Raw genomic sequence first — 25,008 nt, forward strand, 5'->3', positions numbered from 1 at the left:
TTAAACCCTCCGAATATCTTGTCCGATCAGCTTTTTAAACCCTCCGAATATCTTGCCCACACTGAGTATTAAGCTCTCTGAATATCTATTCCAAACTGCATATGACTCCTCTTGACATCTAGTCCACACTGCATTTTATAAGCTCTGAATATGTAGCACTGCATATTAAACCATTCTAATGTCTAGCCAACACTGCGCATTACACCAACTGAATATCGAGGCCACAGGAAATAACGCCCACTGTGTGTCCAGTCCACTGTATTTGAAGAGAAATACATATCAAGCATCTTTGTAAATAGTGAAAGGTTTGTTGAAGTGAACTGTGGGGAAAAGAGGTTGACAGAGGCCCGTCCATTCCTCTGCATTATCATTCTTTCTATTTATATTGCTTGGCAGGGTTTTGCTTATAGGGGGTTGAATGATGAAAACAGACGCAAGTTCACCCAACTAACTTACTAATCTGTTTTCATTTAAACAACTTAAAGGAAGGAAATGAGTAGGCAACGTCCAAAGTCCATTTCCGTTTCATGATCTTAAATCTGTGTTGACAATGTCCCCAATGCATCCGTCCGTCCGTCCACCCATCCAGCCTATATCATTTGCGTATGGGTTCCTGGTATGGGAATTTTTGCGTCGAATCTGCTCTGAGTGGAGGCGCCGGAGGGCATCAGCCCCTGAATCTGTGCGGGGATTATCCAGCCAAGACCCTGGGGGTGAAGGGGCAGGCACTCTTTGACTGAAGGCCATACACTTACGTAACGAGCACCAGCAGTAGCTACGGCCATATAGCGTAGCGGACAGGATGCTAATGGTATCAGGGGCAGGAAATGAACAGGTACAGGAAATGTCTCGGAGGGAGCAGTGGGAGTACGTGGGGGGAGAGCTGCAGTCGGAGCGAAGCATATCACACGACGCTGAGGTTGGCAGAGCCCGTTAAACATATGTGCCACGGTGCTTTTTTCCGTTTTTTTTTTTTTTTTCTTTGGCCGTATATAATCTTCTCCCACGTCGTCGGCAGGCGGCAGCCAGTCCTCTGGCGTCGCCACGGATATACGTGTTAGCGAGAAGGCCGGGATGGATTGAAACACATTAAAAACCTGTTTTTACTTAACTACGAAGTTAATAAGGAATGCGTGAATAACGCCCATATGTGATATAAGTGATATTGAGGTAAATTAAGGACGTTTTATGTGTGTTCCACATTTTTATAGCCAACCAGTAGGATTGAGTTTCAAATCATAATCCTGCTATAAAAATAGCAGCAGTTGGTCCACAAACCATGCTTGTTTTTTTCCCCAATGATTACATAACGGTGTTTGTCTTTTGTTATGGTAATAACCCTGCTAGAGCCTTTCCCTGTTTTCCTTAAATCTAACCAGATGTTGACTTTTGTTGTTATTTCCCCAAACCACCGTCCCCGCTCATACTGGGACGTCATGTGATCAGCTAATGAGGATTGATCGATTATTGATTAAAAAAACTATTGATGATGCAGAACAGACTTCAGCGTTTGCTAGGGGGGAATGGCCTTTGCAAAACAAAGCTACACCCTTTCGCCTCTGTTCTGCCTCCTTCCAGTGTGGAAAGTGAATCTAACCTGATTACCCTCTGCAGCATCTCTCTGCGTTAGACAACACATGAAAGAGAATATTTAATTTGCTTTAATATTAATCATGAATACATTACCATGCAGGCCTGAGCGTGTCTGTACTGTTACACATTTGAGTGGAAGCATGTTGGTTCAGGAAGAGGTTACATAACATGGAACACTTTAAAAGGCGGCGTAAAAGGTTCCTCCTCTGAGCAGCAGTTTGTGCATGGATTAAGTTTGATGTTGCTCTCGTTGGTCTCTACTGGTGTTAGTCTCCTATCGGGCCGGGAACATAAAGGACCAATGTTTCACTCTTTTCCCACCATTTTCCCTGCAGTTGCTCTGTTAAAGTCGGAGATGTGAACTATACAAGTACAGTTCTTTGGCTTCTGATGAAGTTCTGGTGTAGGAGGAGATGAGAAGGCCTGTTCACCTGAGACGAGGGATAACAGAATCTAAAGCTCCTAGGACACCTTGGGAAGAATCCATCTTTAATTGGCTGAACTGAAGTGAACTGAGCTGAGCAGATGTGATGGGGTTTGGGCTGTATACATAGAGATGGCTGTGAATTGGACTTGACGATAGCATCTTGGTTTTACCATACATTAGTCAATTACAGCACGGCAACGTTAAAAATAACATGAATGGCAAGTTACGACTTGTGCAAACATGGAATGGAGATGGGTTACATATTATTTTATTTTGAAGTTTAAATCTGAAAATAAACTGCCAAATACAATTATAACATGATCAACTCTATATAAGACGTTTTGGCAAATGGGTAGGTTCACTGATTCGTTTTTTTCTTCTTCTCTCTACTTTGTATTGTACTTTTATACTTTTAGATATTAAAATGTTAGATAGTATTTTGAATTTTTAAAGATATTTTTATTTTTCCGTTTTATATCTTATACTTTTACCCACAAACCATTTTGCAGGGGGATATTTTTTCCATTTCAGTCATTTTCTAGTACTTTTCCCACCGAGCGGAAGCGTGAAACCTGCTTATTTCCCACCGCCAGTTGTCCCATTAAAAAAAGGTATCGCAAAAAAGTCGACAGAGGACGGAGTGAAAACGGAAGAAAGATAGAGCAAGGCATGTATCAATGCCAGCGTCCTCCACCCTCCGACAGTGTCCCCTACCTCCACAAACCGACAGGGAGGCTAAGCCAGGGCAAACGTACTGAAAGAGATTACGCTAATGTACAGACTTAAGTCACCTCCCAGGGGCTGCCCCCCCAAGCCATCCAGCTTCCAGGGATGGCGCTCCCGGCAGCCACGCACAGCCTGTCAGGGCAGCCCTGGCTCCCGGTGAACGCGGGAGATATTAATCCTCGCTGTAATGACCACGGCTAGTTATTAGCCCCGGCGGCTTCGGCGCGCCGGCATAAGTCTATTTGATCGCTAACACGAGTCATTTCCCCGAGGATTCACAGCATTTTACTGTAATTATTGGAACATAAAATGCTTCATTCTGCCGCTGAGCAATTGCCAGGGGAATTTGCATATTCACCCGCTGCTGTTGATGAGCTGTTTGGCGAAGCTACACTTTTGCATATGCAATTATAAAAAATACATATAAATAAGAAGGTGGATGATTTGTGGGAAATCACAATTGGGGCATTGTGTAAACAAACATCATGTGGCTGTTCTGTTGGTTAAGGATCATAATAGAGAGTGCACTAAGCCGACACTTGAGGTATTTGCTAATTTCAGAAGACAGAGAGCTCCTTTGTGTGTTTCTGTGTGTGTGTGTGTGTGTGTTTGTGGAACAAGTAGAGACTAGAAGGTCTCTCTGATCTCTGCAAACAACTGGTTGCAGTACAATCCTCCGCCTGCATGCTGACGTGCGTGTGTGTGTGTCTCTTGTTCTTTCTCTCCAGGGCTGCTGATCGGCTCGGGTTGTGCCCTCTACCCCCTGGGCTGGGACAGTGAGGAGGTTCGACAGACCTGCAACAACAGCTCGGACCAGTTCCAACTGGGTGAGTTTACCATCAAATCCCCAAACGCTTATCTGAACTCTTGTCTACCCTGCAACACAACACAAGAACAAGCTTCCCTTAAACGTCTGACTTCTATTGACCCCCTCCATTAACATACCTTGGTGGTCCCTAGCCCGTTTTGGGCCTAGTACCCCCATTTAAGGTCTGAACTTTCTGAGACCCAAACCTTGTTTTTTCCTGTTACCAACAACACATCGTTTTAACCCCATCAACACCCGCCCCATATATCAACATTGCAATGAAAGTGTGTGCATGGTGGCCCACTGTGAACCCGCTCGCTGCTGGTATCTACATGACCTTCACGAGACCTTTTAAACCGGTTCAATTATGGATCATCAAATATCCACGGCTTATGAGTCAGCCCTCTCCCGTGACCCGGGGTTGGGGGTCTCGACCCCCCGAGGGGGGGGAAAAAAACAGACCCGGCTACAAGTGCCGCATCCCTGCGTCCTCCGGGGTGTGACATTAAAGGGATGAACAGTAATCCATAATTGACTTCTAACTATGTTATTAGGAGTTATCAAGGTGTGAAGGAAGCATCGGAAAATTGTGTCGGGTGAAATCCATTGCAATCACGCGGAATTTCAGCCTATCGATTTCCTTCTATGCCTTCAACTCGATTTAATGGGTGGAGACTATTTCCCTCATGGCAAAAACAAAGCCAAGCGGTCGACCAATTATCATGAACTAATGTGACCAGGCCAGGCCACTCACATTATGGGATCGGTGCCGATTGTCTTTTGATTAGGAATTTGAGGAAGTATACCACACAAAACAGCGAGGAGGGGGAGTAAAGACCACGCCCCTAAAATCCTAAGGCCCAATCCCATTTCTACCCCTTACCCCTCCCCCTTGTTTTGAAGGGGAAGTGGGAAGGGGTAAGGCTTACCCCTTCCCCTTACCCCTTCAAAACAAGGGGAAGGGGTAAGGGGTATAAATGGGATTGGGTCTAAGAGTCAGTCCCTAAGTGGCCACCGTATGCTCTCCCCTCTCCAAGACTAAGTTTATTAGCTGACTTTGGGATCTAGGCCTTTATCCATTTGACATTTTCCTTAAGAGATATTTGGGAGGCTTGTGTTTTACTTTAAATGGAATAATGGCTAGTGTACTAACCTTTACAACGGTTTTACTTAATGGCTTTCAGGGAACAGATGGATTCGGAATATTAATTCAGCGCTAATGTCGGGGTGAGATAATCAATACACGCCTCAAGCTACTCCGGTCATCATTTCCACATTACCAATAATTGTTACCCAGGCATTGAATTTGCATGAGGTGAATTCTTAAACGCTTGAAAGCAGAGACATGGTCAATAAAAACATCCACTGATCAATACCAATGATAGATAGGACGCATGATAAATGATTTTGTCAATATCTGTCAGTTTATACCTCCACGGAGGTGCTCTGGCTTCCTCGTTAGTTATTCTTTATTCATCCTTTTATTGATCCCTGAACGCCACCTGTCTCTTGGTGTAATTGGGGCTGCAGTGATGCCTTGCTCAAGGTGACATGGCAAGAGATTTAACCTTGCATAGCATACACACCAGGTTTTCACCTCGGCTCATGGAAGGTCTTATTTCTGTTGAACACAAAAGTCCTCACTCCGAAGAACAGAGGGATATCCGTGTGAATGTGGAAACATAGTGTGTTTATTTCTCTCTCATTTTAACATGCCTTTGACCTCCTAACATTTCACTCATGTGAAACAGAGAACAGCACTTTGCAAGCTGGCTGCCAACGGGATGACATCATCAGTTTGGCATTTTGAGGGAATTTTGGAAAAAGTCAAGTCTGTTTTCACTGTAGAATGTGCTGGATTGCTCCAGAGTATTCTTTCAAAGAGTAACCATGTAGGAGATTTACTTGATTTTTGCTTCATAATCTTCACATGGCTGCAATTCTCTTGGCTGTTAAATGTTTGCCTGATATTATTATGCTACACTGTTATGCAATATCTGCAATATCAGAAGCAACAGAAGTGTTTTGAATCATTATTATCATCCGTTTAGAACTCCCAGTATTTGCACAAACCGTTCCGAATTTGATAAATGTCAAAGTAAAAATAGTCTGAAAAGATTATTTTTGCTAAGTAGAGATAAACAAGATACCTTATCACAGCCGGTGTATGTGGATGACCCCGGTGCCAAATAAGCTTTCAGTTTGGAGAAGAAGCTCCACTTTTTAAAAAAATGTATGTGAAGCATGAAGCTCAGGAAGCCATCAGAAATCCAAGGCTGGAGATGTGACTGAAATAGCAGTCATCAAGCCTCTTTAAGCTCTGATAGGAGTCTTTAGGCCAGGGTGGTATCCATTGCAATGTCTGCATGATTTAAACCTCATATCTCCCACAGTTCGAACAGACGATTGAATACCCAGCCTCCTTTCATTTCTCACTTCTGTTTACACCGTCTATCAATATGACCGGGTCACACTCTTCACCAAATTGTTGAAAAATAAAATATAATAAAAATCCGCAAATCAGCATTCTGTATTTCAGAAACGACAGTACTTTACTAATCCTGGTTTGTGGACATGTGCAGCAAAAGTATGAAATGTTCAACAAATTATGGATGGTGTGTGTGTGTGTGTGTGTGTGTGTGTGTGTGTGTGTGTGTGTGTGTGTGTGTGTGTGTGTGTGTGTGTGTGTGTGTGTGTTTGTGTTTGTGTTTGCATCAGATGCATGTTGGGGTCTAATTGGATTTCCGATCCAAAAGAAAGAAGGTCAAAAAAGGTTGTGAACCACTTCAATAAACACGAGGCCTATACAATGTCATATGACACCCAAATGAGATCAAACTCGGTATAAACCTGGATGCTTACAAAATGGAGTCCATCTATTATATTGTTTCTGAAACTTCTGGAACAGTTGTGAAACATAATTTAGGTTGGTTTATAGTCGGGTAGTGACATCTTCTGACATGAGAGGGTATTTTCTTCACCGATGTGTGTATTGGCCAGTAATGTCCAATGACTAGAAGGTTTTAGAAGGCTGTTCAGCGATGCCTGGCGCATGCTTTCCCCACCTAGGCTTGCCCTTTTTCACACAAGGAAATAAAATGTTGAGGCTCGGAAGGGAAATGCTAAGCAGCTTGCAAGATCTTGGAACACATTCCTAGCATGCCTATGCTAAGTGCTTACTGCGATAGGCTTCTAAGCTAAACGTATAGGTCTAAAGTGCAAATGCTTATAGTTTCTAAGCTAAATGTATAGGTTTACAGCAGCAACCGAAGCCTTCAGACTTAGTTAAATTAATATTATAGTATTATCAACATCAAGTTTTAAACTGCAACACAAGTTTACCTATGGGTACGAATAAAGTAACCTGAAGTGGAAAGGAGGAAATGGGCTAAAATAAAAAATATGCAATTATAAACAAGTGAAACCAAATTTATGCTTGCATTAATTGACACATATATATATATATATATCACAGGACTGCGACAACAAAACCCACTAGTTCATACACACGTCGTACTCTTTTAGCTGATGAGGTTGCTTTAATCTGACCCCTTCTCCCTCTGCCCTCCCTCCCTCTGCCTGCGCAGGGTCGTGTCAGATCGGCTGGGCGTACTACTGCACCGGGGCTGGGGCGGCCGTGGCCATGCTGCTCTGCACCTGGCTGGCCTGCTTCGCCGGGAAGAAGCAGAAGCAGTACCCGTACTAGAGAGGCGGTCCCGGGTCCAGAACGACGGACCCAAACGCTTCCAGATTGGAGAGAGAGAGAGAGAGAGAGAGAGCGAGAGAGATCTCGGCTTCCTAGGACCCCGTAACAGAACCGTATAGCACAGCGAGGCCCCCCCCCCCGCAGCACAGAACCCACCGGAACCCCAGGCGCCATGGCAACACCGTTACCCCTGGCAACAGCCGGGACAACCCCTGGATACGGTTCCCTTGACAACCCTGGAACTCTTTCACAGTGTAGCCCAAGTTAACGGTAATACTCTGCATCCCTGAAAACCACTTGGACAACCCCTTATCACCGTTTCTGGGGGAACAGCGGGACTGTGTCACGGTGCAGTGTACTGTAAATACACTCAGTTACCCTGGCAACTACTGGGACCACCCCTTGATAACGTATCCCTGGCAACCCCAGGGACTGTTTAACAGCGTATCATAAATACACAATCCACATCTTTTCCCTGGCTGTACCCTGACACCGTTCCCGTGACAACCCCATGGTACCGTTTCATAGTGTAGCGTAAATACACTAGCTTTACAAAACAGGTACGACTCCTGAGGTTTCTTTTTCTAAAGAAAAACAGAATAAAATAGACGGACCAATCCTCTTTGTATAATGGCTATGTAACTCTTTCTGTTTTTTCGAAGAGGGAATGATCTTTTAGTGTCGGAGCTGTTGTGGATGTCGTGATGTTGTACCCGCCCTGTGACAAAGCGAGTGCCTGCGTGGCTTCAGAGTCTATGTGTTTCTGCATTCTCCCCATCGGCTCAGCTTTGCCTTAACTACAGACTGAAAAACGCAATAAATCTCACTGATAATCCACCCAGCACACAGCCTGCATCTTAAACAAAGCCATTTGGGATTATATACAAAAAAACTGATTATAGTTTTATTTAACTTTACGTTTACTCTCAAGATGTGAGTTGTGTCTGATATTGTATTTTATCCTATTAGCACATGTTTTGTATTCACACACTATACTTTGACATTGTTTTTTTGTTTTTGTAAATAAATGTTTATGGGAATACTGTCTTGCAGAGTTGTTCTTTCAGTGGGAATGCAAAGGAGCTCTGGGACCGACATTCCTTCGAAGGGATCGTTCCCGTGACCTCTTGACCCCAGGGTGGGGTGGTGTGTACATGCAGGAGCTCCTCCTTCTCCTCCAATATCTTCTCAATGCCTATGGTCACGTTGATATGTGTGTTACATTGTCACTACGCATTATGGAACCATTACATATTGATTTATGTGGGTTTGATATCAGTTTAGGCTACACATTTTGTCATAGGGGATAGCATATCCCTCCTTCCTAGTACTCTCAGTACCCCATGCACACCTTGATCATTATAAAACCACGTTTTATAATTGTCACAGTTTTCGAATGAGAGATGAAAGCTGTCTTTTAAAATGTACTAATTCCACTGTCAGGCAATACATGCTGCAACTGGGTTCAATTGTAGCCAATATGCGTTCAAAATATAATTAGAAAATTAGAGAACTGACCGTTGACAGATATAGAGAGACCGACGGATGGATGAATACTTTATATATTCTGTATCCAGAGGCTTCGGTCCTATCTAATGAAAAAGCTTATTTTCAGTAAATGATTATGGTTAACTGCCAAAAGGTGCAGGAAATGAAGCACACATACACATGATTTATTAATTAAAGAACTGCATGTAATGGGTGAAAGTATCCACCACTATTGGTTCTACTGCTTACCAGTGATTCATGGAAACCACTTGACTGACCAGCACTCATCAACAGAACATCAGATGAAGAGTCTGATGCTCTACCATCTGAACTATCCAGGCGCTGGCATGACTTAAAATAAAAGATTGTTAAACACAGATCATACTATATTACAGTGAGATTGAACTTAATACATTTTCATTATTGTCATGGGGATAAGTTCAACTGTAGTATCAACAATGAAAGAAAAAATTCACAAGAGTAGTGACTGAAGTTCCCCGCCCTAAAGGCGTTGTTCTAGTATTCTGTGGTGTGTTTACCTGTGATCTTCTAGATCAAGAGGGTAAAGATGGGGTGGGGTTTTTCATCTGCCTTTTCCCTTTCTTTGAGCACTTTGTTCTACCTTGTTTGATCATAATCTTGAAAGCACAGTTCTTTAGATAAGCTTTATAAAGGGCCTTGCTTCCATGTGTGGTGTTGATGAACCTATAGTGACCTCCCGAAGGTGGGCACGTCCTCTCCACCCAGATGTACGACGACAGATCGACGACGACAGATCGACCCATCGGCCCTCCCAGTGGAATGTACCAAACGACCGTTGATCTGGCCATCACACATCCGGGTGGACACTCCCACATGTGATGTCACTAAAGGATGGATTTTGAAATGGGGGGTCATTGTCTCAAGATCACACCTGGTGGGGCAAGTAGGTATGGGAACACAGTGGCAACATCGACGCTGAAAGCTCATCATGTGTGCCACACATGTGCGCATCGATAGTGTTGTGCATCAAGGCACGCAGTGTACACACAACTGCATTTTCTATTTGTGGTGTAAGTCATATCTCTCATATCACTCACTCTCCTTTGATGAGCTCACGACGCTCTGCAGTCACTCAAGACGCAGAAGAGTTCAAAGACGATCATAGATGCAGCTGTTCTCCGGGACAGCCGATGCCATTCGTTAGCGGAGGCTCAGGTTCCCTCAATACAGGGGGTCCTTAATAGCACCCCACCCACGCTGTGAACTAAAAAGCTTCCTCTTTTTCTCCCTCGCTGTCTCTCTCCTTCCTTTCTTCATCCCCCTCTCCTCAAGCACTCCTCCCTGCCTTCACCCCCCTCTTCCTTGTCACTCTTGTTATCCTCTTTCACTCTTGCTCTCTTCCCTCTTCCCTAAATATTTTCGTATGCCATCTTCTCTCCCTCTTCTTTTTGCTTCCCCCATCTTTCTCTCCAGCTCCCTTTCTCTCCCTCTCATCTATATCCCCTCGCTCCCTCCCACTCGCTGAATCTTCCCTTGACCTTGTTTTCCCTCTTCCTCTCTACCTTCTCTCTCTCCCTCCCATTCATCTGCCTTCCGCTCGTTCTCTTCCGCCCTCTCCCTTGTTCTTTCCTTCACTGTCCCCCATCTCTCTCCCGTCTCCCTCGGCCTCGTCTTTCTCTCAAACCTCCTCACTCCTCTGTCTCGCCCACTCCTTCTCCTCCTCTCCCCTTGACTGTCCAGTCTCTCCCACTCTACCTCTCCCCCCTCTTTCACACCATCTCTCCCTGTTAATTCTCCTGTCATGCCTCATCTTCTTCTCGTTTCCAGCTCCACATCTTTTGCTCCGCCACCTATTCACCCTCCCCTCCCGTAGTTTCTGTCTTTCTCCCCCTCGCCCCTCCCTCCTCGCCTCACTGCCTTATCTCCTCTTCCTCATCTTTTCCTTCTCTACCTCCCTCCTCTCCTCCCCCTCCTCGATGCACCGGTTATGTTAATAAGTCAGCGAGGCTGCTCAGTATTCATGGCGGCGTGTGATCTGTGAGGTGCATGTTTATGTCACCTGCAGCAGTTGTTACCCAGATGTCTACCAGATGTTTAATCAGCCAACACTGATGTATTCAGGTCAGGCGGAAGGGGTCGGTTTTGCCCACAGAAGCAGTACCCCAATATCACACACACGCACACACACACACAGGCGCGCGCACGCACGTACGCACGCACGCATGCACGCACCTATGCACGCACACACACACACACACAAGAACACATTCGTTTAGTGACATCACAAGTGGGAGGGTCCACTCAGATGGATGATTTATAGATCACCCTACCAGCCTACCAAGTGGACTGAACCCACTGGTAGGCTGACATATTGTATGAAATGCACACATGGTGGGGATAATTTGTGCACAATACTCTCTGCGTCGGCCTAAATACAATTTCTGGTTTACAACAATTAGGTTTGTATTTTTTCAATTTTCAAAGAGTCAATTGCCATATTCAGCTGTGAGTGTAATAAAGTTGCAAAGTGCATTCAACAAATTTATTATTATACTATGTTATAGTACTAATGTTGTATAGTAGTATTCTTATTGAGGCTTAGACCAGCTGTTCATATACATGCTGAACTGAACCAAAACAATAGACCCAACTCTTGATGACATCATCGTTCCAAAGCACACAGTCTTAATCATAGCTTAACTATAACCACACCACATAGCTTAACTATAACAACCACACCACATAGCTTAACAACACGTGCCTTGGTGAAAGAGCAGCTTACGTTCACTACCAAACCACTAAAGTGTATGAAGAAATAAATACTGTCTGACTTTAAAAGTGAGTCAGTGAGAGAAGTCAATGCGAGTAAGAATAGCCGAAAAAGTCAATGACAATATCGTTCGAATTGACTATCAGTTTGTGTTTTAAATTCTTAATACCCGTGTTTTCTGATGTTTTTTTGTCTGTTATTGTTATCATCTATTGCTGTTACAACTCCATTTCCCATTGGAAATTAATAAAGTATTGAGCTATCGCTCATCAGGAAATTGTCAACCCCAACCTTCTACATTTAGATGTCCCAGACCGATCCTAATTTCACAGTGCTTGTTTAGAAGCGAATAAAGGACAATGTATGAATATGTACTGTACAGGAAGGGCTGGATGTACACTGAGTCTTCTGCATAGTGAAGTACTTTTGTGTTCTAAAAGCTGTCCGCCCGAACAGGGACTTGAACCCTGGACCCTCAGATTAAAAGTCTGATGCTCTACCGACTGAGCTATCCGGGCTCCTTTTGACCCAAAGAACAGGTTTTTAGTTCTCAATTCACTTCTGGAGAAAACAAACAGTATCTGCTGAGTCATATTTACACGGGGCTTCCAGCACATGCAACAAGGCACAGTAACGATTAACATAATTTATCGTGTTTATAGCCGGGGTTGGGGTCAGAGTTAGGGCTAATTGGGGTTTGTAAGAGGTGGGGAGCTTCAAAACCAGACTGTATAAAATAAAACCACTTATTATGTTACATTATACCATGGTCAGGGGGAATACTCAATTCTGAGTAGCTGCAGGATCTGTATTAACCCATGATATACGGACACCTGGTTAGTAGTTCCAGTCAAATTGTCTGTTCAAAACGAGAGCTGGTAAATTTTGAAAAATGCATGAAACTGTAATCAGAAAACGCGGTTATATGTTATAGACCCTATAGTATCTGTGGTATAAAGGCTTGGACAAATTTCAAGTTATAAATATGTACACTTTATGTTGAAAGTATAGACCGTCGCGATTCCCATTGAAACTAATGGCGCGGTGATTCGGCCTTCAAAACAAGAGCTGGTAAATTGTGAAAAAATTATTAAACTGTAATCAGACAACGCGGTTATATGTTATAGACCGTAGAGTATCTGTGGTATAAAGGCTGGGACGAATTTCGAATTATAAATATTTACAAAGCATAACGTTAGCACTCTGGCTCATAGCTGAGCGGACTAGAATACCTCCCATTGCCGAGTCTTAGCTAAGGGTGGGTAATGATTGTTCCAGGTATTAGTCAAACCCTCAGGCGTTACCAGGGAAACAAAGTTATGGCTCGTAAAAAACTTTATATTTGGATTGTAAAACGCATGATAATATAAATGAATAGTCTTAATTTATTTTCAGGCCTCCGCGTCTTCTATTAATTCCTGATAATGGACACCTCAAGGGGCATTATCCCTTACTTATTGTTCTTTATAAACATGAACTTAGTTCATTCAGAAGTAGGCTATATATATATATAGTTTTAGTGGCCAGTTTTAGTTCAGCGTATGTCTTTATGCATATCCATATTTATCACATCACATCTTAATACATATACTGCTATATATGTGTGTGTTTATATAGTATATTATTAACCTCTTACCTGCCTAAACAGGTGCCCAGTGTTGTAATACCAAACCAAGTAGTTTACCTTTTCATTTTGATAGTTTATAAATTCGGCTGATTTGGCTACAAGACCATAACCCATGAAAGGTTTGGCTTAACCCTTTTTAAAGCAATCAAATATTTCCGTCAGAGGAGTTAAACATTTATCCATTATAAAACTTATTCGCCCGAACAGGGACTTGAACCCTGGACCCTCAGATTAAAAGTCTGATGCTCTACCGACTGAGCTATCCGGGCTCTAGAAGAAATTCTAAACGACGTTCAATAAAATCAGAGACCCAAGAAAACTAAGACGTTGTCCAGATGTGTTTAAAACAATCATCAACACGCTTTTTTGTTGCGTCCCCCCCCCCCCCCTCGCATTTACTTATCTGTGAAGCATCAGCTCGGTGTTGCGTTGAATGCCTTTACAGTCTATGGTTGACTGGTGACATCTGGTGGTCGAATGAGATGACCACAGCGCGGGAGGCCTCGTGTCGACGCTCTAGTCTAGTGGAATGTATTTTATGATCTTCATCTGAGTTTTGAAACTGTTAAAAAAAAATAAGACCGTCAATTAGAGAAAGCAGAGGTCAATCCTTGTTTTTTTGCCAGTCTCCTCGAACTTGTTGCATGTGAACGTTGTACAACGCTCCGACCTCAAGATGCATAAGACACTGTGACGTCAGGACCGGTTTGGTAAGACACTAAACATTTTGATGTATTTTGGAAACTCACCCTTTAACGTGAATTTTGAAATCTACTTACTCAGGTTTAATTTCTAGGAGATATCCTACCCAGCCGGGAATGTTCCCGGAATAAGGAGGTCAAATAATTCGTTTCTCCATAGCTTTACAAACAAGGGATAACACACAAGTATTTCGAATTGATATATCACACGATACAAATCTTGTTACAACATGACAAGATGTCGTCGCAACCCTCCCCCACCACCTTTCTCCGCTCCAAGTCCCGTAAATATAACACATATAAGTTACACATCATCTCATTTCGACAGTCAGCAGCAACGTCAGCGTGTACATGCACATATTTACATGTCAAAATGATCTGTAAAGACAAGAGGTGCAATGTAAAACATATTTGTAGGATTATTGCACAGTTAAAAACATGTTTTAAAGAAAATACTCACCATCGGCCAAAAAAGTAGCACTAATTGACGGTTGTGGACGCGGGATCGTTATTCACGGTGCGCATGCGCAGAACCCATAGGTAGCACAATTTCATAGGTAGCATAAATTGGTAGAACATCGGCGGAAAGGTTGATGAGGCGGAAAAAATGGGCTAAACATGATTACCATCAGAAATATGGGAGAATATGGCAGAGGGTTCCGAGACAGGGGAAAATGCTTACTGTTCAGTTTTTTTGTCAAATTCTAATGGGGACACAAGTTATCAACCCTCTCCGTTTTTCACTCTTAATTAATAAGGTCCGTGGAGAAAAAAAGCATTCTCAGGCTTAACTGAAATTGGTTGGGTAGAATATACTACAGGCCTTTATGATGTATTTTGTAGAATATTAAGTGGGGCCTTTACCAGGGTTAGACTGCCATCTAGCGGCCACTTTGCACAGTGCAGCGCACGATTATTTACTTAACTCACGTCAGATAATGGAGGAAAACTGCTCAGGCAGCAAATGTTTAAGCTTTGTGTCTTATTAACTACAAAATACGCAGTAAATATTCGACGATGAAGTGTTAAAAGTATAGCATTATTTAACGTTGATGTTAATGCGACTTCCACTCTAAATTCTGATTCTAATCTTTTCCTTACAAAACGTGTTGTTTTAACCCTAACCAATTTGAGAATTCCTATCTCCTATCTACAAGGAGTAGTGAATTTCTTATCTGTGTTTAATGTACGCCCAAGACATTACTAATGTCTCGTTTTGTGTGTGGTTGTTTTAATGGGTGAGAAGGCAGTGTGTGTGTGTGTGTGTGTGTGTGTGTGTGTGTGTGTGTGTGTGTGTGTGTGTGTGTGTGTGTGTGTGTGTGTGTGTGTGTGTGTGTGTGTGTGTGTGTGTGTGCGCGCACACACACACACTCCTCCCAACCACACACACACACAAATTCCTTCCACACTCAAGCACACATTTACCATTCATTCTAGTACACTCTTGTATATTTTCTGATCTTCTCATGTAACAATTTTGAAGCTGTCCTATAGAAACATCAGCTGCTATCTCTGCTTCATCCCCCCACCCCGCCCTCTGTGGTTCTCATAGGCTCACATCTGGCATGGTTGTCTGTTTAACTTAGTTCCTAAAGAACCTTATATTCTAAGCAGCAGCCAAAACCCTCTGGCTTTGCAATGTCCTGATATCCTCAAATTGATGCCAGGTGACAGGTCATTTACTATTCATTTTCCTTAGAAATTTTTGTCCAAAGCAGTTTACAGTGAATTCTAGATAAACTGTATTAATGAGCAGGTATGTGGCATCTTAGAACAAGGAGGCCCATAGGTTGGCAGTGGAGATAGGGGAATTGAACACAGTACCTGGGAATGGAACACCATTACCCTAATACACTATCCTACCTCCTGATCATTTTAAATAGTAGCCAAACATCTCTGTCTTTGCATCGGGTATCGGGTCATCACGCACAAAGTTATGTGCACAATGCTGGGATCTTTGTTTGTTTTCTTGGTGTTTATGTGTTTCACACATGTAGCACATCACAACATTACTCCGTACTATACTACTGAGACCCGAGCTAATATTCTGTTGTACTTCGTGGAAAGAATATGGACGCCTGTCATAAGTTATTAAGGAACTTACGAGGTGAAATGCAAAAATTGTGTGCAATGAAAAAAAATCATGAAAACTGATAATTTTACAGTGGTAAATAATTTCATACAACTGTTGAGAGTATAACTTATTAGCTTTTGGCGCATAAGGTAATACAGTAATACATTTCACAAAAGTTATGACATTATATGTCAATTCAAAGATGTTTGCCTTAATAGTGTAATAATTGTATGACATTATTAAACAAGTCAGTTCATTATGAATTATCAAGGTCATTGATTCAGTGGATGGTAAGAACACAATATAATCACTATTTAATAACTACCTACCTCTCTCAAATTGTGACGTGAATCAGTGTACCCTTTATCTGACTAATAAATGTACCTCACACCTTCACAGAGTCACGTATCTGCAGTCAGATTGAGCTGCAATGTGCTTTGATTCTTAAAGATTTGGTGGTTGGAGATTCTTAGAAAAGACCATCAAGGTGTGATTCTTAAGCCTGTGCAGGCCTCTGGGTGCAATGCAAACCCTTATGCATTGAATAGGAAACTGCTAAGTTACTATGCAACCATTGTTGGTAAGACGCAACTGATCCTCCTTATCATACAGCCATGAGTAGCTTTCTAACACGATGTAAGCAAGTGCCACCAAAAATATTTTTAGGTCACAACTCAACTTATCGCAGGTGCACATTGATGCGGATTGTTATTATTTTTTTAATATATACATACAGTATATATTGTGTATCTCCAATATGCTGAAACATAAACACATTAAAGGTCCACGTTAAAGGTGCAGTAGTGAGATTTGAGAGTTGCAAAGAGAGAGAGACGACTAGGGCAGAAGATAACAACATTTTAAGCTAAACAACAAAAACGGTCGATCTCTGATCCCTCCCTCCCAGTTCTCTCCACCATTGAGGAGTGCTGCATTTTCATGCACTTGTTATTGAAAGACAAGAGGGATTCCCCGAACCAATCACAGACAAGATGTCGTGGTTGATCAGAAATGAGCTGGGAGCGGACTAAAATCAAATAAGCTCATACAGAGGCACTACAGACCCGTTTTATCTAACCTTTCAGCAAGTTGTGAAGGCCGAAAATATGTTGCTTACTGAACCTCATTCAGATGAGGGAAGGGTCATTATCAGTATTTATAAAAAATACAAATAAAAGTATAAAATCTGAGTTATTCAATTTTGTGTCGTTAAACTGTTTTTAAAAGGCCTCCCTCTTTCGAGACGTTTACCTGACTATCTCTCTACCTGTGTCTATTTCTAATGCCAGCGTAGGCCCTGCGTACTGCGAAAGAAAAACAGGCTTAGGGTAGACACATTTCCCTGGAGGAATAAAGGGTGAAGTGATTATGGATCAAGCCTTCTCTGTACCAATGATACTCCTATTGATATTAACATTTAATTAAAACACCTAATTTTACACCATATTGATTTCAAACGAATTTGAGCGATCAATGTTTCATGTTGCCAGTATTCAAGTATCATCTGTATAAAGGGGGTCGTGACATATTTTGCGTTGGTAGTCACCATGGCAACAGCACTCCTGGGCCGCTTTCCGTTTTCACACTGACATCAGAGGGCCGTGTGGTATTGTAAAGGTCTTTATGAGGTTGTGTGGTTGCGTGCTCGAAATAAAGTATTAAAACGTGCATCTCCAAAGAGACACCCTACCCACACACGGGCACGCAATCACCCACAAGTGCACACTTAGGTGTTTAGCTTGTTTTCTCTTGGCTGGGTGACCCAAATTCAGAATGAAAAGCAGAAGAAAACATTTTCTTTTTTTTAAATGGTGAAATAAACACCTAACTATAACAAGTCAAGCAGAAATAACAAGAGAAAGACTCTGTACTCAAAGCAGGTTAAAAGCAGGACGTTCTGCAGTAGCAGTAGTCCTTCACTTGAAAACGTGTTTTTCAAAAGGGTAAAGAGATCCTGTGGATTGTACCAACTGGTAGGCTGATATTTTCATACGCATACATCTGGGTGGACACTCCCAGTTGTCACATCACTAGAGGGTTGAAATGGTTTGCTTGTAACCGCACCTGGTGGTGAAATGGGGGATCCTTTAACATAGCACTTATTAATCATCTACAAAATATTCATGTTAGGTTGATTATGAGTTAATCATTAACTAACAGCTCATAAATGAAAGTATGATGATTAGTTCATCATTAACGAAAGGCTTAAAATGACATTATAAATATAACACATAAAATATAGACGGTTTTTTGGTGCTTGTTCTTCTTTGAAGGGATAAGTTAAAGGTGTTAAAAAAATGCAAAATCATTTGTTTTGCTCAAACCTGGCCTAATGACAGACCTTCTAAGTGCATAACACACACAGGGCCCTATTTTAACGGTCTGAAACGCAAGTGAGAAGCACCAAACGCAAGTAGCTTTGTGGGCGGTTCTAGATTTGCGCCCGGCGCAAATCTGAAAAAGGGTTGGTCTGAAGTAGCCTAATTACCCGTAGGTGTGGTTTGGGCGTAATGTGCAATAAACCAATGAGAGTGCCATCTCCTATCCCCTTTAAGAGCCATGAGCGCATTTGAATCTGACGAGTTGATAGTTTGACAGCGCGTCTGCAGTCTCCGATGAGACAGATGCATGACCACATGAATTTCAACTTCAGAAATAATACATTTCGGCAAAGAGAACTTAACACACATATGATATGCGGTAACTGTGGTTCTATTTAAGGATGTACGCAATACATTAACAAACAAAGTTTCTTACCAGTATTGTATGCATTATCGTTATCGTCTTGTGTTCCTAATATGCATGTGTCCCCCCGTTAATATACATTGCCATGGACTGTATTATGCGTTACGTGTTTAGTTTGCGTGTGTTTAAACAGATGGATGCACACACGCGCGCCCGCATTCATTAATTCTTTCACACATACACACACGTGCGCCCTCATTCATTCATTCTTTTTAACACTCACTCGCGGTAAAACAATGTTTTTTCACGATCAAATACTCGTCAATCCTAAAAGTTATGGACTTGTACACGATGTCTGTGTCAAGAAAATATGTGCTTGCTGTACGGTGTTTGCAGATGCATTGATTTAAAAGTACAACTAGTGGTGCGTTTTAATATCCATCCCTCTCGGAGGTCCGAGGACGTTGCCTAGCGACACGCGCAAACACGCCCCTTTTCCTCGGACGGCGATCTCGCCATCTCGGTTGAACCCAGTGGTGACCGAGCGAAATTCCGAGACAGAATTCAAGATGGCTGCGCCCATTGTGACTTGAAGTATGAACTGTTTTCATTGTGCTTGGACCACTTTGGTGGTTTAAATGGTAATTTCAATCACTCGTATTACTGCAATACCTTACTGCGTCCGTATCTCTGCCTATGTACACAAATATATTTTATTTGTGTACAGCACTTTGGTCAACTACTGTTGTTTTAAATGTGCTATATAAATAAACTTGACTTGACTTGACTATGGCCTGGCCCTATAGCCTACTTATATTGGATCGCCTGGTCCTCTGCCAATGCTACCGCGACAACAGCTTTCCGGGTGGCGTCCATGTTTTCCTCCAACGACCGAGCGAAATAATAAAACGCGTGGGCGTGGCATCAGATCCGAGATCCGAGTCGGTTCGCAGAGAATACTCGAACGCACCATTATTACCTGTATCAGCTGTTGTTTCCCAAATAATGTATCAAGAATGTGTGGCTAGGTAGATGAGAGAAGCAAAGTGTATGCGCAAGCAACATTATGCATGCGCCCTTAAAATAGCATCGGAACAACGCGCCACTGACTTTGAACCAGCTATTTCATGGTTTGTGGCGGAATTGTTTTCTGAAACTGCAAAATAACACCACGTAACGTTTGCGCCAGAACACGCCTCCTCCTTCCGCCGAACCGCCCCTTGGGGCTCAAGATCATTCCCTAATTTACCGACCCGTGGCGGTGGAGGGAAAAGAACGCTCTGCGCCAGTTACAACAAACTAGCAAAGACGCATGCGTCCGTGTAGAAAGTCAATTGCGCCGGATGCAAGATAGGGCCCAAAGTGTCTACACCTCACACAAGACCCTGCCGCTTAAACAGGATGTGGGTATTACATAGTTGAGTCCTCGGCGCCACAGCGATAGTGGGGACATGCCGACGGTTGGAACCGGGGTCAGCTATTCTGGAGGCCGAGCTGCCCTCGGGGGATGACGTGTGTTTAAAAGTCACAGCGCGCGCTTTATTAAGGAAGCATGTGGCCGGTTGGAATCCTTTATCGGAGAAACACACAGCGTCTCCCCGCGGGTCTATGACTAATAATGAGCTGGCCCCCCCTGACAGCATTCAGTTGTCTTCCTAGAATAGGTTTGCTCCTCTTGTACCTTGCAATGCGGCCCTCGTGAAAGGCAGCGGAGCTGTAGATAAGGAGGTCTTGTGGGGGTCTGGGTCCCAGGAGATAGATGGGTCCTCTGTGGCCGTTCATTATGGATTAGACAGGGAGCTCCTGTCATTGAATTAAGCCTTGTAAATAGAGGACTGCCAGTTAATTCAATAATTTGGCAATTCTGCTGTCAGTGCTGGTAGTTTGGTCCTTGGGAACAGGAAGGAGAGGATTGGAATTTTAGGCCAAGCACATTTTTTATTTTATTCTTCATTAAAATGAACACAAAACGGCATAGCTATATATAGTTCTGATATACTTGATGAATGTCTGCGCGCGCTTATTGACTTACCCTATTAAGGCAAGTCAACACAGCCTGCAAAATGTAGCAGAACCTAAGGGGGAAAAAAGGAGTTAGGAGAATAGTTAGGAGTCCAATGGGTGCCATCATTCACATATAGTATTACAAGCATAATTTTAAGTCAAAGGAAATAGTTAGAAATGGAGAATGGACATTGTGCATTGTGAAGAAGGATCAGGATCAGGGACACACAGGGAAGCAGGCAGCATTAAGGGGTGGAGGGGCAGACACACTAAAAGACAGATAGATGACTTCCCCTGCGAACGGACCTGAAGCAAATGTAGCAGCACTTAATGGATATATAATTTGCCTCTAATGTCCTTCTGCTGAAATGCGAAGGAGATGATAAGTAGATTAACGAGCACTTCCTGCTCTTGCAGGAAGGATGGGGGAGGGGGGGGGGGGGGGGGGGGGGGCAGTACGCCTACTGCAAAGTATATCAAATAAGTGATGGAAGGCATTGTTCTTACCGGACAATAAAGCCAGACACAGTGACAGAGACAGAGACTTGGAGCAGGGTGAAAATAACGGTGAAAACAAACGGTTCAAAGTCTTTCCAGTCTAAAAATTCAGTATGACAGGATCTTTTATTGCCATGTTCTAACCTCATTTGTTCCAACAGCTGTCGCTTCCTGAAAGAAAACCCCCACGACAGTTGGATTCTGTTATTTTTCGACGCACGCTGACACGGTTTGAATGTGGGAGATTCAATCAAAACATCTGTCGTTCTCTGTGTCTTGTCAGTTGCATTCCTACCAAATGAAGGCTAGGGTTTCAGCCACACATGTTGTTTTAACCAATATTCATTTTAACATGCAACATGTACACACACGTAGATTTGGTTTCATATTACATACCATAATCCTCATTTGAGTGAACCTTTAATCTGGGGAGGCATGCTTGGGTCCAAGGAAATGCATAATATACTAATCTTAACAATAGATGATACTCAATTATAATAATTAATATAATTACAAATTAGATAGATTGTTGTTTGTGTTCCTCCCCTCACGCGTCATTTAGTTTCCCCCATCTAGTATATACACTCCCCAATGTCTCTATTGGCGGAAATCCCCTTTGAGTTTTGATTTGATCTTTATATTATATTGACATTGGTTATGTTTATGGTCATAAATGTCCAATACCTTTAACATTTATTGAGGATTGTAATAACCCCTTTTTTTATTTTTTTTTACCTGGGCTGAGAACTTGTTGCAACAAGCAGGTGTTACTTTTGCTTTAGCCCTGCAGTACTCACACAGTATACTTTCACCCCAGTCTAGTTCCTGTGTCACTTCCAGACTCCAAAACCAGCTACTTTCTTATCCTGCATCAATTGATTTACCAGAAACTGCACAGACACTCTGTGTATGTGTGTTGGTGCACACATGTGTCTGTGTGTGTGTGTGTGTGTGTGCATATGTGCACGAGTGTGTGTGCGTGTTTGTGTGAGTCGTACGCCCTTGCTATCTGTGACAGTTTTAGATTATAAATTCCCCATTGTGTCTGGCTGTCACCATGTTAAACAGCCCCCTGCCCCGGCTCGCTCCTCCTCATCCTCGCGGTTCAGGAAGCCCCCTGGTGCAGATGCTGACTGACCCCCCCCCCTATTATCTGTAGTCTGCTCGTGTGGGTCTGGTCCAAACCGGAGTGGGAACACCCACCGCTCTCTCCTGCCGTGCTGAGCTCACAGTGGCACCACAGACCTCGGCGCTCTGCTCTCTGTTCTCCGCGTTGAGCTCGCGTGACTCATGGTTGAAGCTCAGGGCGTTTCAGTTAAAGGCATGTGTGTCAAGAGACAGATTTGTGGGTGCTAGGGCTGGCACGCGGCGGCTACATGGGCAGCCGTGGATTTGACTCAGTGGGCCTCAGTGTAGTTAATGTTTGTGCGTCATGGGAGCAGTGCTTCCTGTTCATAAGAAAGCACTTGGCCACTGCAGTCTCTCTCTCTCTCTCTCTCTCTCTCTCTCTCTCTCTCTCTCTCTCTCTCTCTCTCTCTCTCTCTCTCTCTCTCTCTCTCTCTCTCTCTCTCTCTCTCTCTCTCTCTCTCTCTCTCTCTCTCTCTTTATCTCTCTCCCGGCTGCTGTAAACACTGGATCTGAGCGTGTTATGACTATAAAGCCGCCAGCCATCGCCGAGAAGAACATCCATTGTTGAGAGGCCCCCACAATAGAGACAGGGGCCCAAACCAGTGTGGGGTCGGTCGTGGGGGGGGGGGAGCGATACATCAGGGGCCCCGAGGTGACGCGCGACAGGAAGTGGTGTCGGTACGAGAGACTAGGAAGAGGAGTCACCTCCGGTGTTCTCTGATCTCCGACCCTGTTGTTCTGCGCCATTGACCAAGGCAACCCGGGGTGTCCGCCATTTTACGGGACACAAGTATAGGTCACGGACCGTCTACGTTGACCTGTCGCCCCATAACCCACCGCCCCGCCTCCCGCCTCCCCCTGCTTCCTTCCTTGTGTGGAGTCAATAATAGATCAATAGCAGACGGACCTGAGCAGACAATCCAAGATTACACGCAGCACTGTGAGCCCTGGTGAGATGGACGTACATCCCAGGTCAGGAGTGAGTCACTGATTAGCTTCTTGTTTGTTTGGTGTTTGCTTGGTGTTTGTCTGTCTTTTTGAGACTTTAAATGGACAGATCCTTGGGAGTTAGATTAGATTTTTTCTGTGAAACCCGCATGGTGCTGACATAATTATGGTGAACTGTCCCCCCATTCCCTGGAACAAGCACACGCCTTTAACCGTTACACGACTCCCTATTCATTCTGCCTGTTATCCGTCTGTGATTAATGGGTGCGTGCATGTGTTTGCATGCTTCTATGTGTGTGTGTGTGTGTGTGTGTATGTCACAAGTTCCTTCAGGAAGGGGGGGACTTCTTCATAAAGCATTCTGTTTGGATACGGTTGACAAAGTTGGGAAATGAGATGTTTATAAGTGCAGCGCTTCATCACAATTACCTTCTTAGCATGTTTCACGCCTCCTACTTACTAGGCAACTAGGCTGAAGTCTTGGCATTACACACTCGATTTCAGTCTTGCCTTGCCGAAAACCCATGTTCTGAGACCCCTAAACTAGACGACATTCAGAGCCCACCCCCCCCCCCCCCCTTCCGACTGAGTCTACCAAGTCAGATGGCCCTCGTATCGGCCTTTAGACCCCGCCTCTGACCCTTGGGCCACACACCATGACCCTACAACCCCAACAAGAGCCAGATCCAACTCCAAAACATCTAGGGGTTAGTCCAGAATACATGAGTCAGTAAACGTTAGTCAGTAGTACTCCACATTCCAGACGGAACCACAAGAAGATGTGTGGTATGTGGTGGTGGCCAGTATAGCTTACCGCTGAGCTCTGGGCTAGCATGAAGTAAAAGGCGGGAAGTGGTGAACCACATCTTCACGGAAAGCACCCGATAGCTGATACTGGACATTATTCTGGTGCTGAGGACAACGTTTTTATTGACCCTACCAAACAGTCACACACAAGAAACTATTGCCATAAAGAAGGCCTAAACACAGAATCAAAAACACTAGCTGCCTTAAGATGCAAAACATAAGCTTTATTGACAAGGCTGGTGACCCAAAGGTGAAGGTAGCTCAGAAAAAGGGCATTCAGCTCTTTTGTAAAAAGCCCTTTTAAATAAATCTTTTTTTAAATAGTGTGTGTCTTGGTTTTGTTGTTTGTGGTTTGAGGGTGGGTCAGGTTGTCGGAGTCAGAGACCAGATTGTTTTCTGTTGAGGAACGTAGGGGAGGGTGGAGGCATCTTCAGGGAGGAACCCTGAGGCAGAATAGGATGACCTCGGCACAACCCTGGGCCTGGTCTCTCTGTGTGTGGTAGTGAAGCCCCCCGTCCCGTCCCGTCCCGTCCCGTCCGGTCCCGTCTCTCGTTGTGCTTTGTTTGGTGTACTCATTAACAGGGGCGTGGTGATTTGGGGACCTGGGCCGGTACATCCCCCCCTCCACCCCAAAGAAAAGGTATGGGTCTTATTCAACTAGCAGCCACCGTGGTTCTTATATCCTTATATTATATTCTCATATTGGTTCTAAATGCTGTTGATTAGTGTTAAGACCCCAATATGGACACTAGGCGAATAGCTCAATAAGTATACATTCCCTGCAGAGCTCTATAAAGGGTTGGGTGTTGTGGTCGGGTCCCGTGTTAATCTACGCCACTCCTACGTAACCATGACCAAATCAAAGTCTGGACATGTCACTGGTCATTGAGTAGCAGTCAGAAACCATGGCCTTTATGTCGCCGTTCAGACACTGGTGGTCGGTCATGCTGAAACGCAGCGTAAAAACACAATTAGATCACCCCTCCCCGCACCCGCCCCCTGCTTCTTGTTCTAAAGCTGGACTCAACAGCTGTAT

At 43.7% G+C, this 25,008-nt stretch overlaps 1 protein-coding gene and 2 non-coding genes across 3 annotated transcripts in view; 1 reads left to right on the forward strand and 2 right to left on the reverse strand.

Annotated features, from left to right (window-relative positions):
• The window catches only part of LOC130405810 (LHFPL tetraspan subfamily member 6 protein), a 48,985-nt gene extending 39,728 nt beyond the window's left edge, over nt 1–9,257 (forward strand). The window contains exons 2-3 of the mRNA XM_056611050.1: nt 3,475–3,573; nt 7,142–9,257. Coding sequence (XP_056467025.1) covers nt 3,475–3,573; nt 7,142–7,260 — 218 coding nt within the window. The 3' untranslated portion in view covers nt 7,261–9,257. The remainder of the gene's footprint in view (nt 1–3,474; nt 3,574–7,141) is intronic.
• Nucleotides 9,258–11,945: 2,688 nt separating this feature from the next.
• Nucleotides 11,946–12,018, reverse strand: trnak-uuu (transfer RNA lysine (anticodon UUU)). Its single transcript has one exon. It is a non-coding gene; the product is annotated as a tRNA-Lys (tRNA).
• A 1,305-nt stretch (nt 12,019–13,323) lies between these two features.
• trnak-uuu (transfer RNA lysine (anticodon UUU)) lies at nt 13,324–13,396 on the reverse strand. Its single transcript has one exon. It is a non-coding gene; the product is annotated as a tRNA-Lys (tRNA).
• Between the last annotated feature and the right edge of the window lie 11,612 nt (nt 13,397–25,008).

Source organism: Gadus chalcogrammus, chromosome 16, assembly GCF_026213295.1.
Source record: "Gadus chalcogrammus isolate NIFS_2021 chromosome 16, NIFS_Gcha_1.0, whole genome shotgun sequence".
In the NCBI taxonomy this organism is placed as follows: Eukaryota; Metazoa; Chordata; class Actinopteri; order Gadiformes; family Gadidae; genus Gadus; species Gadus chalcogrammus.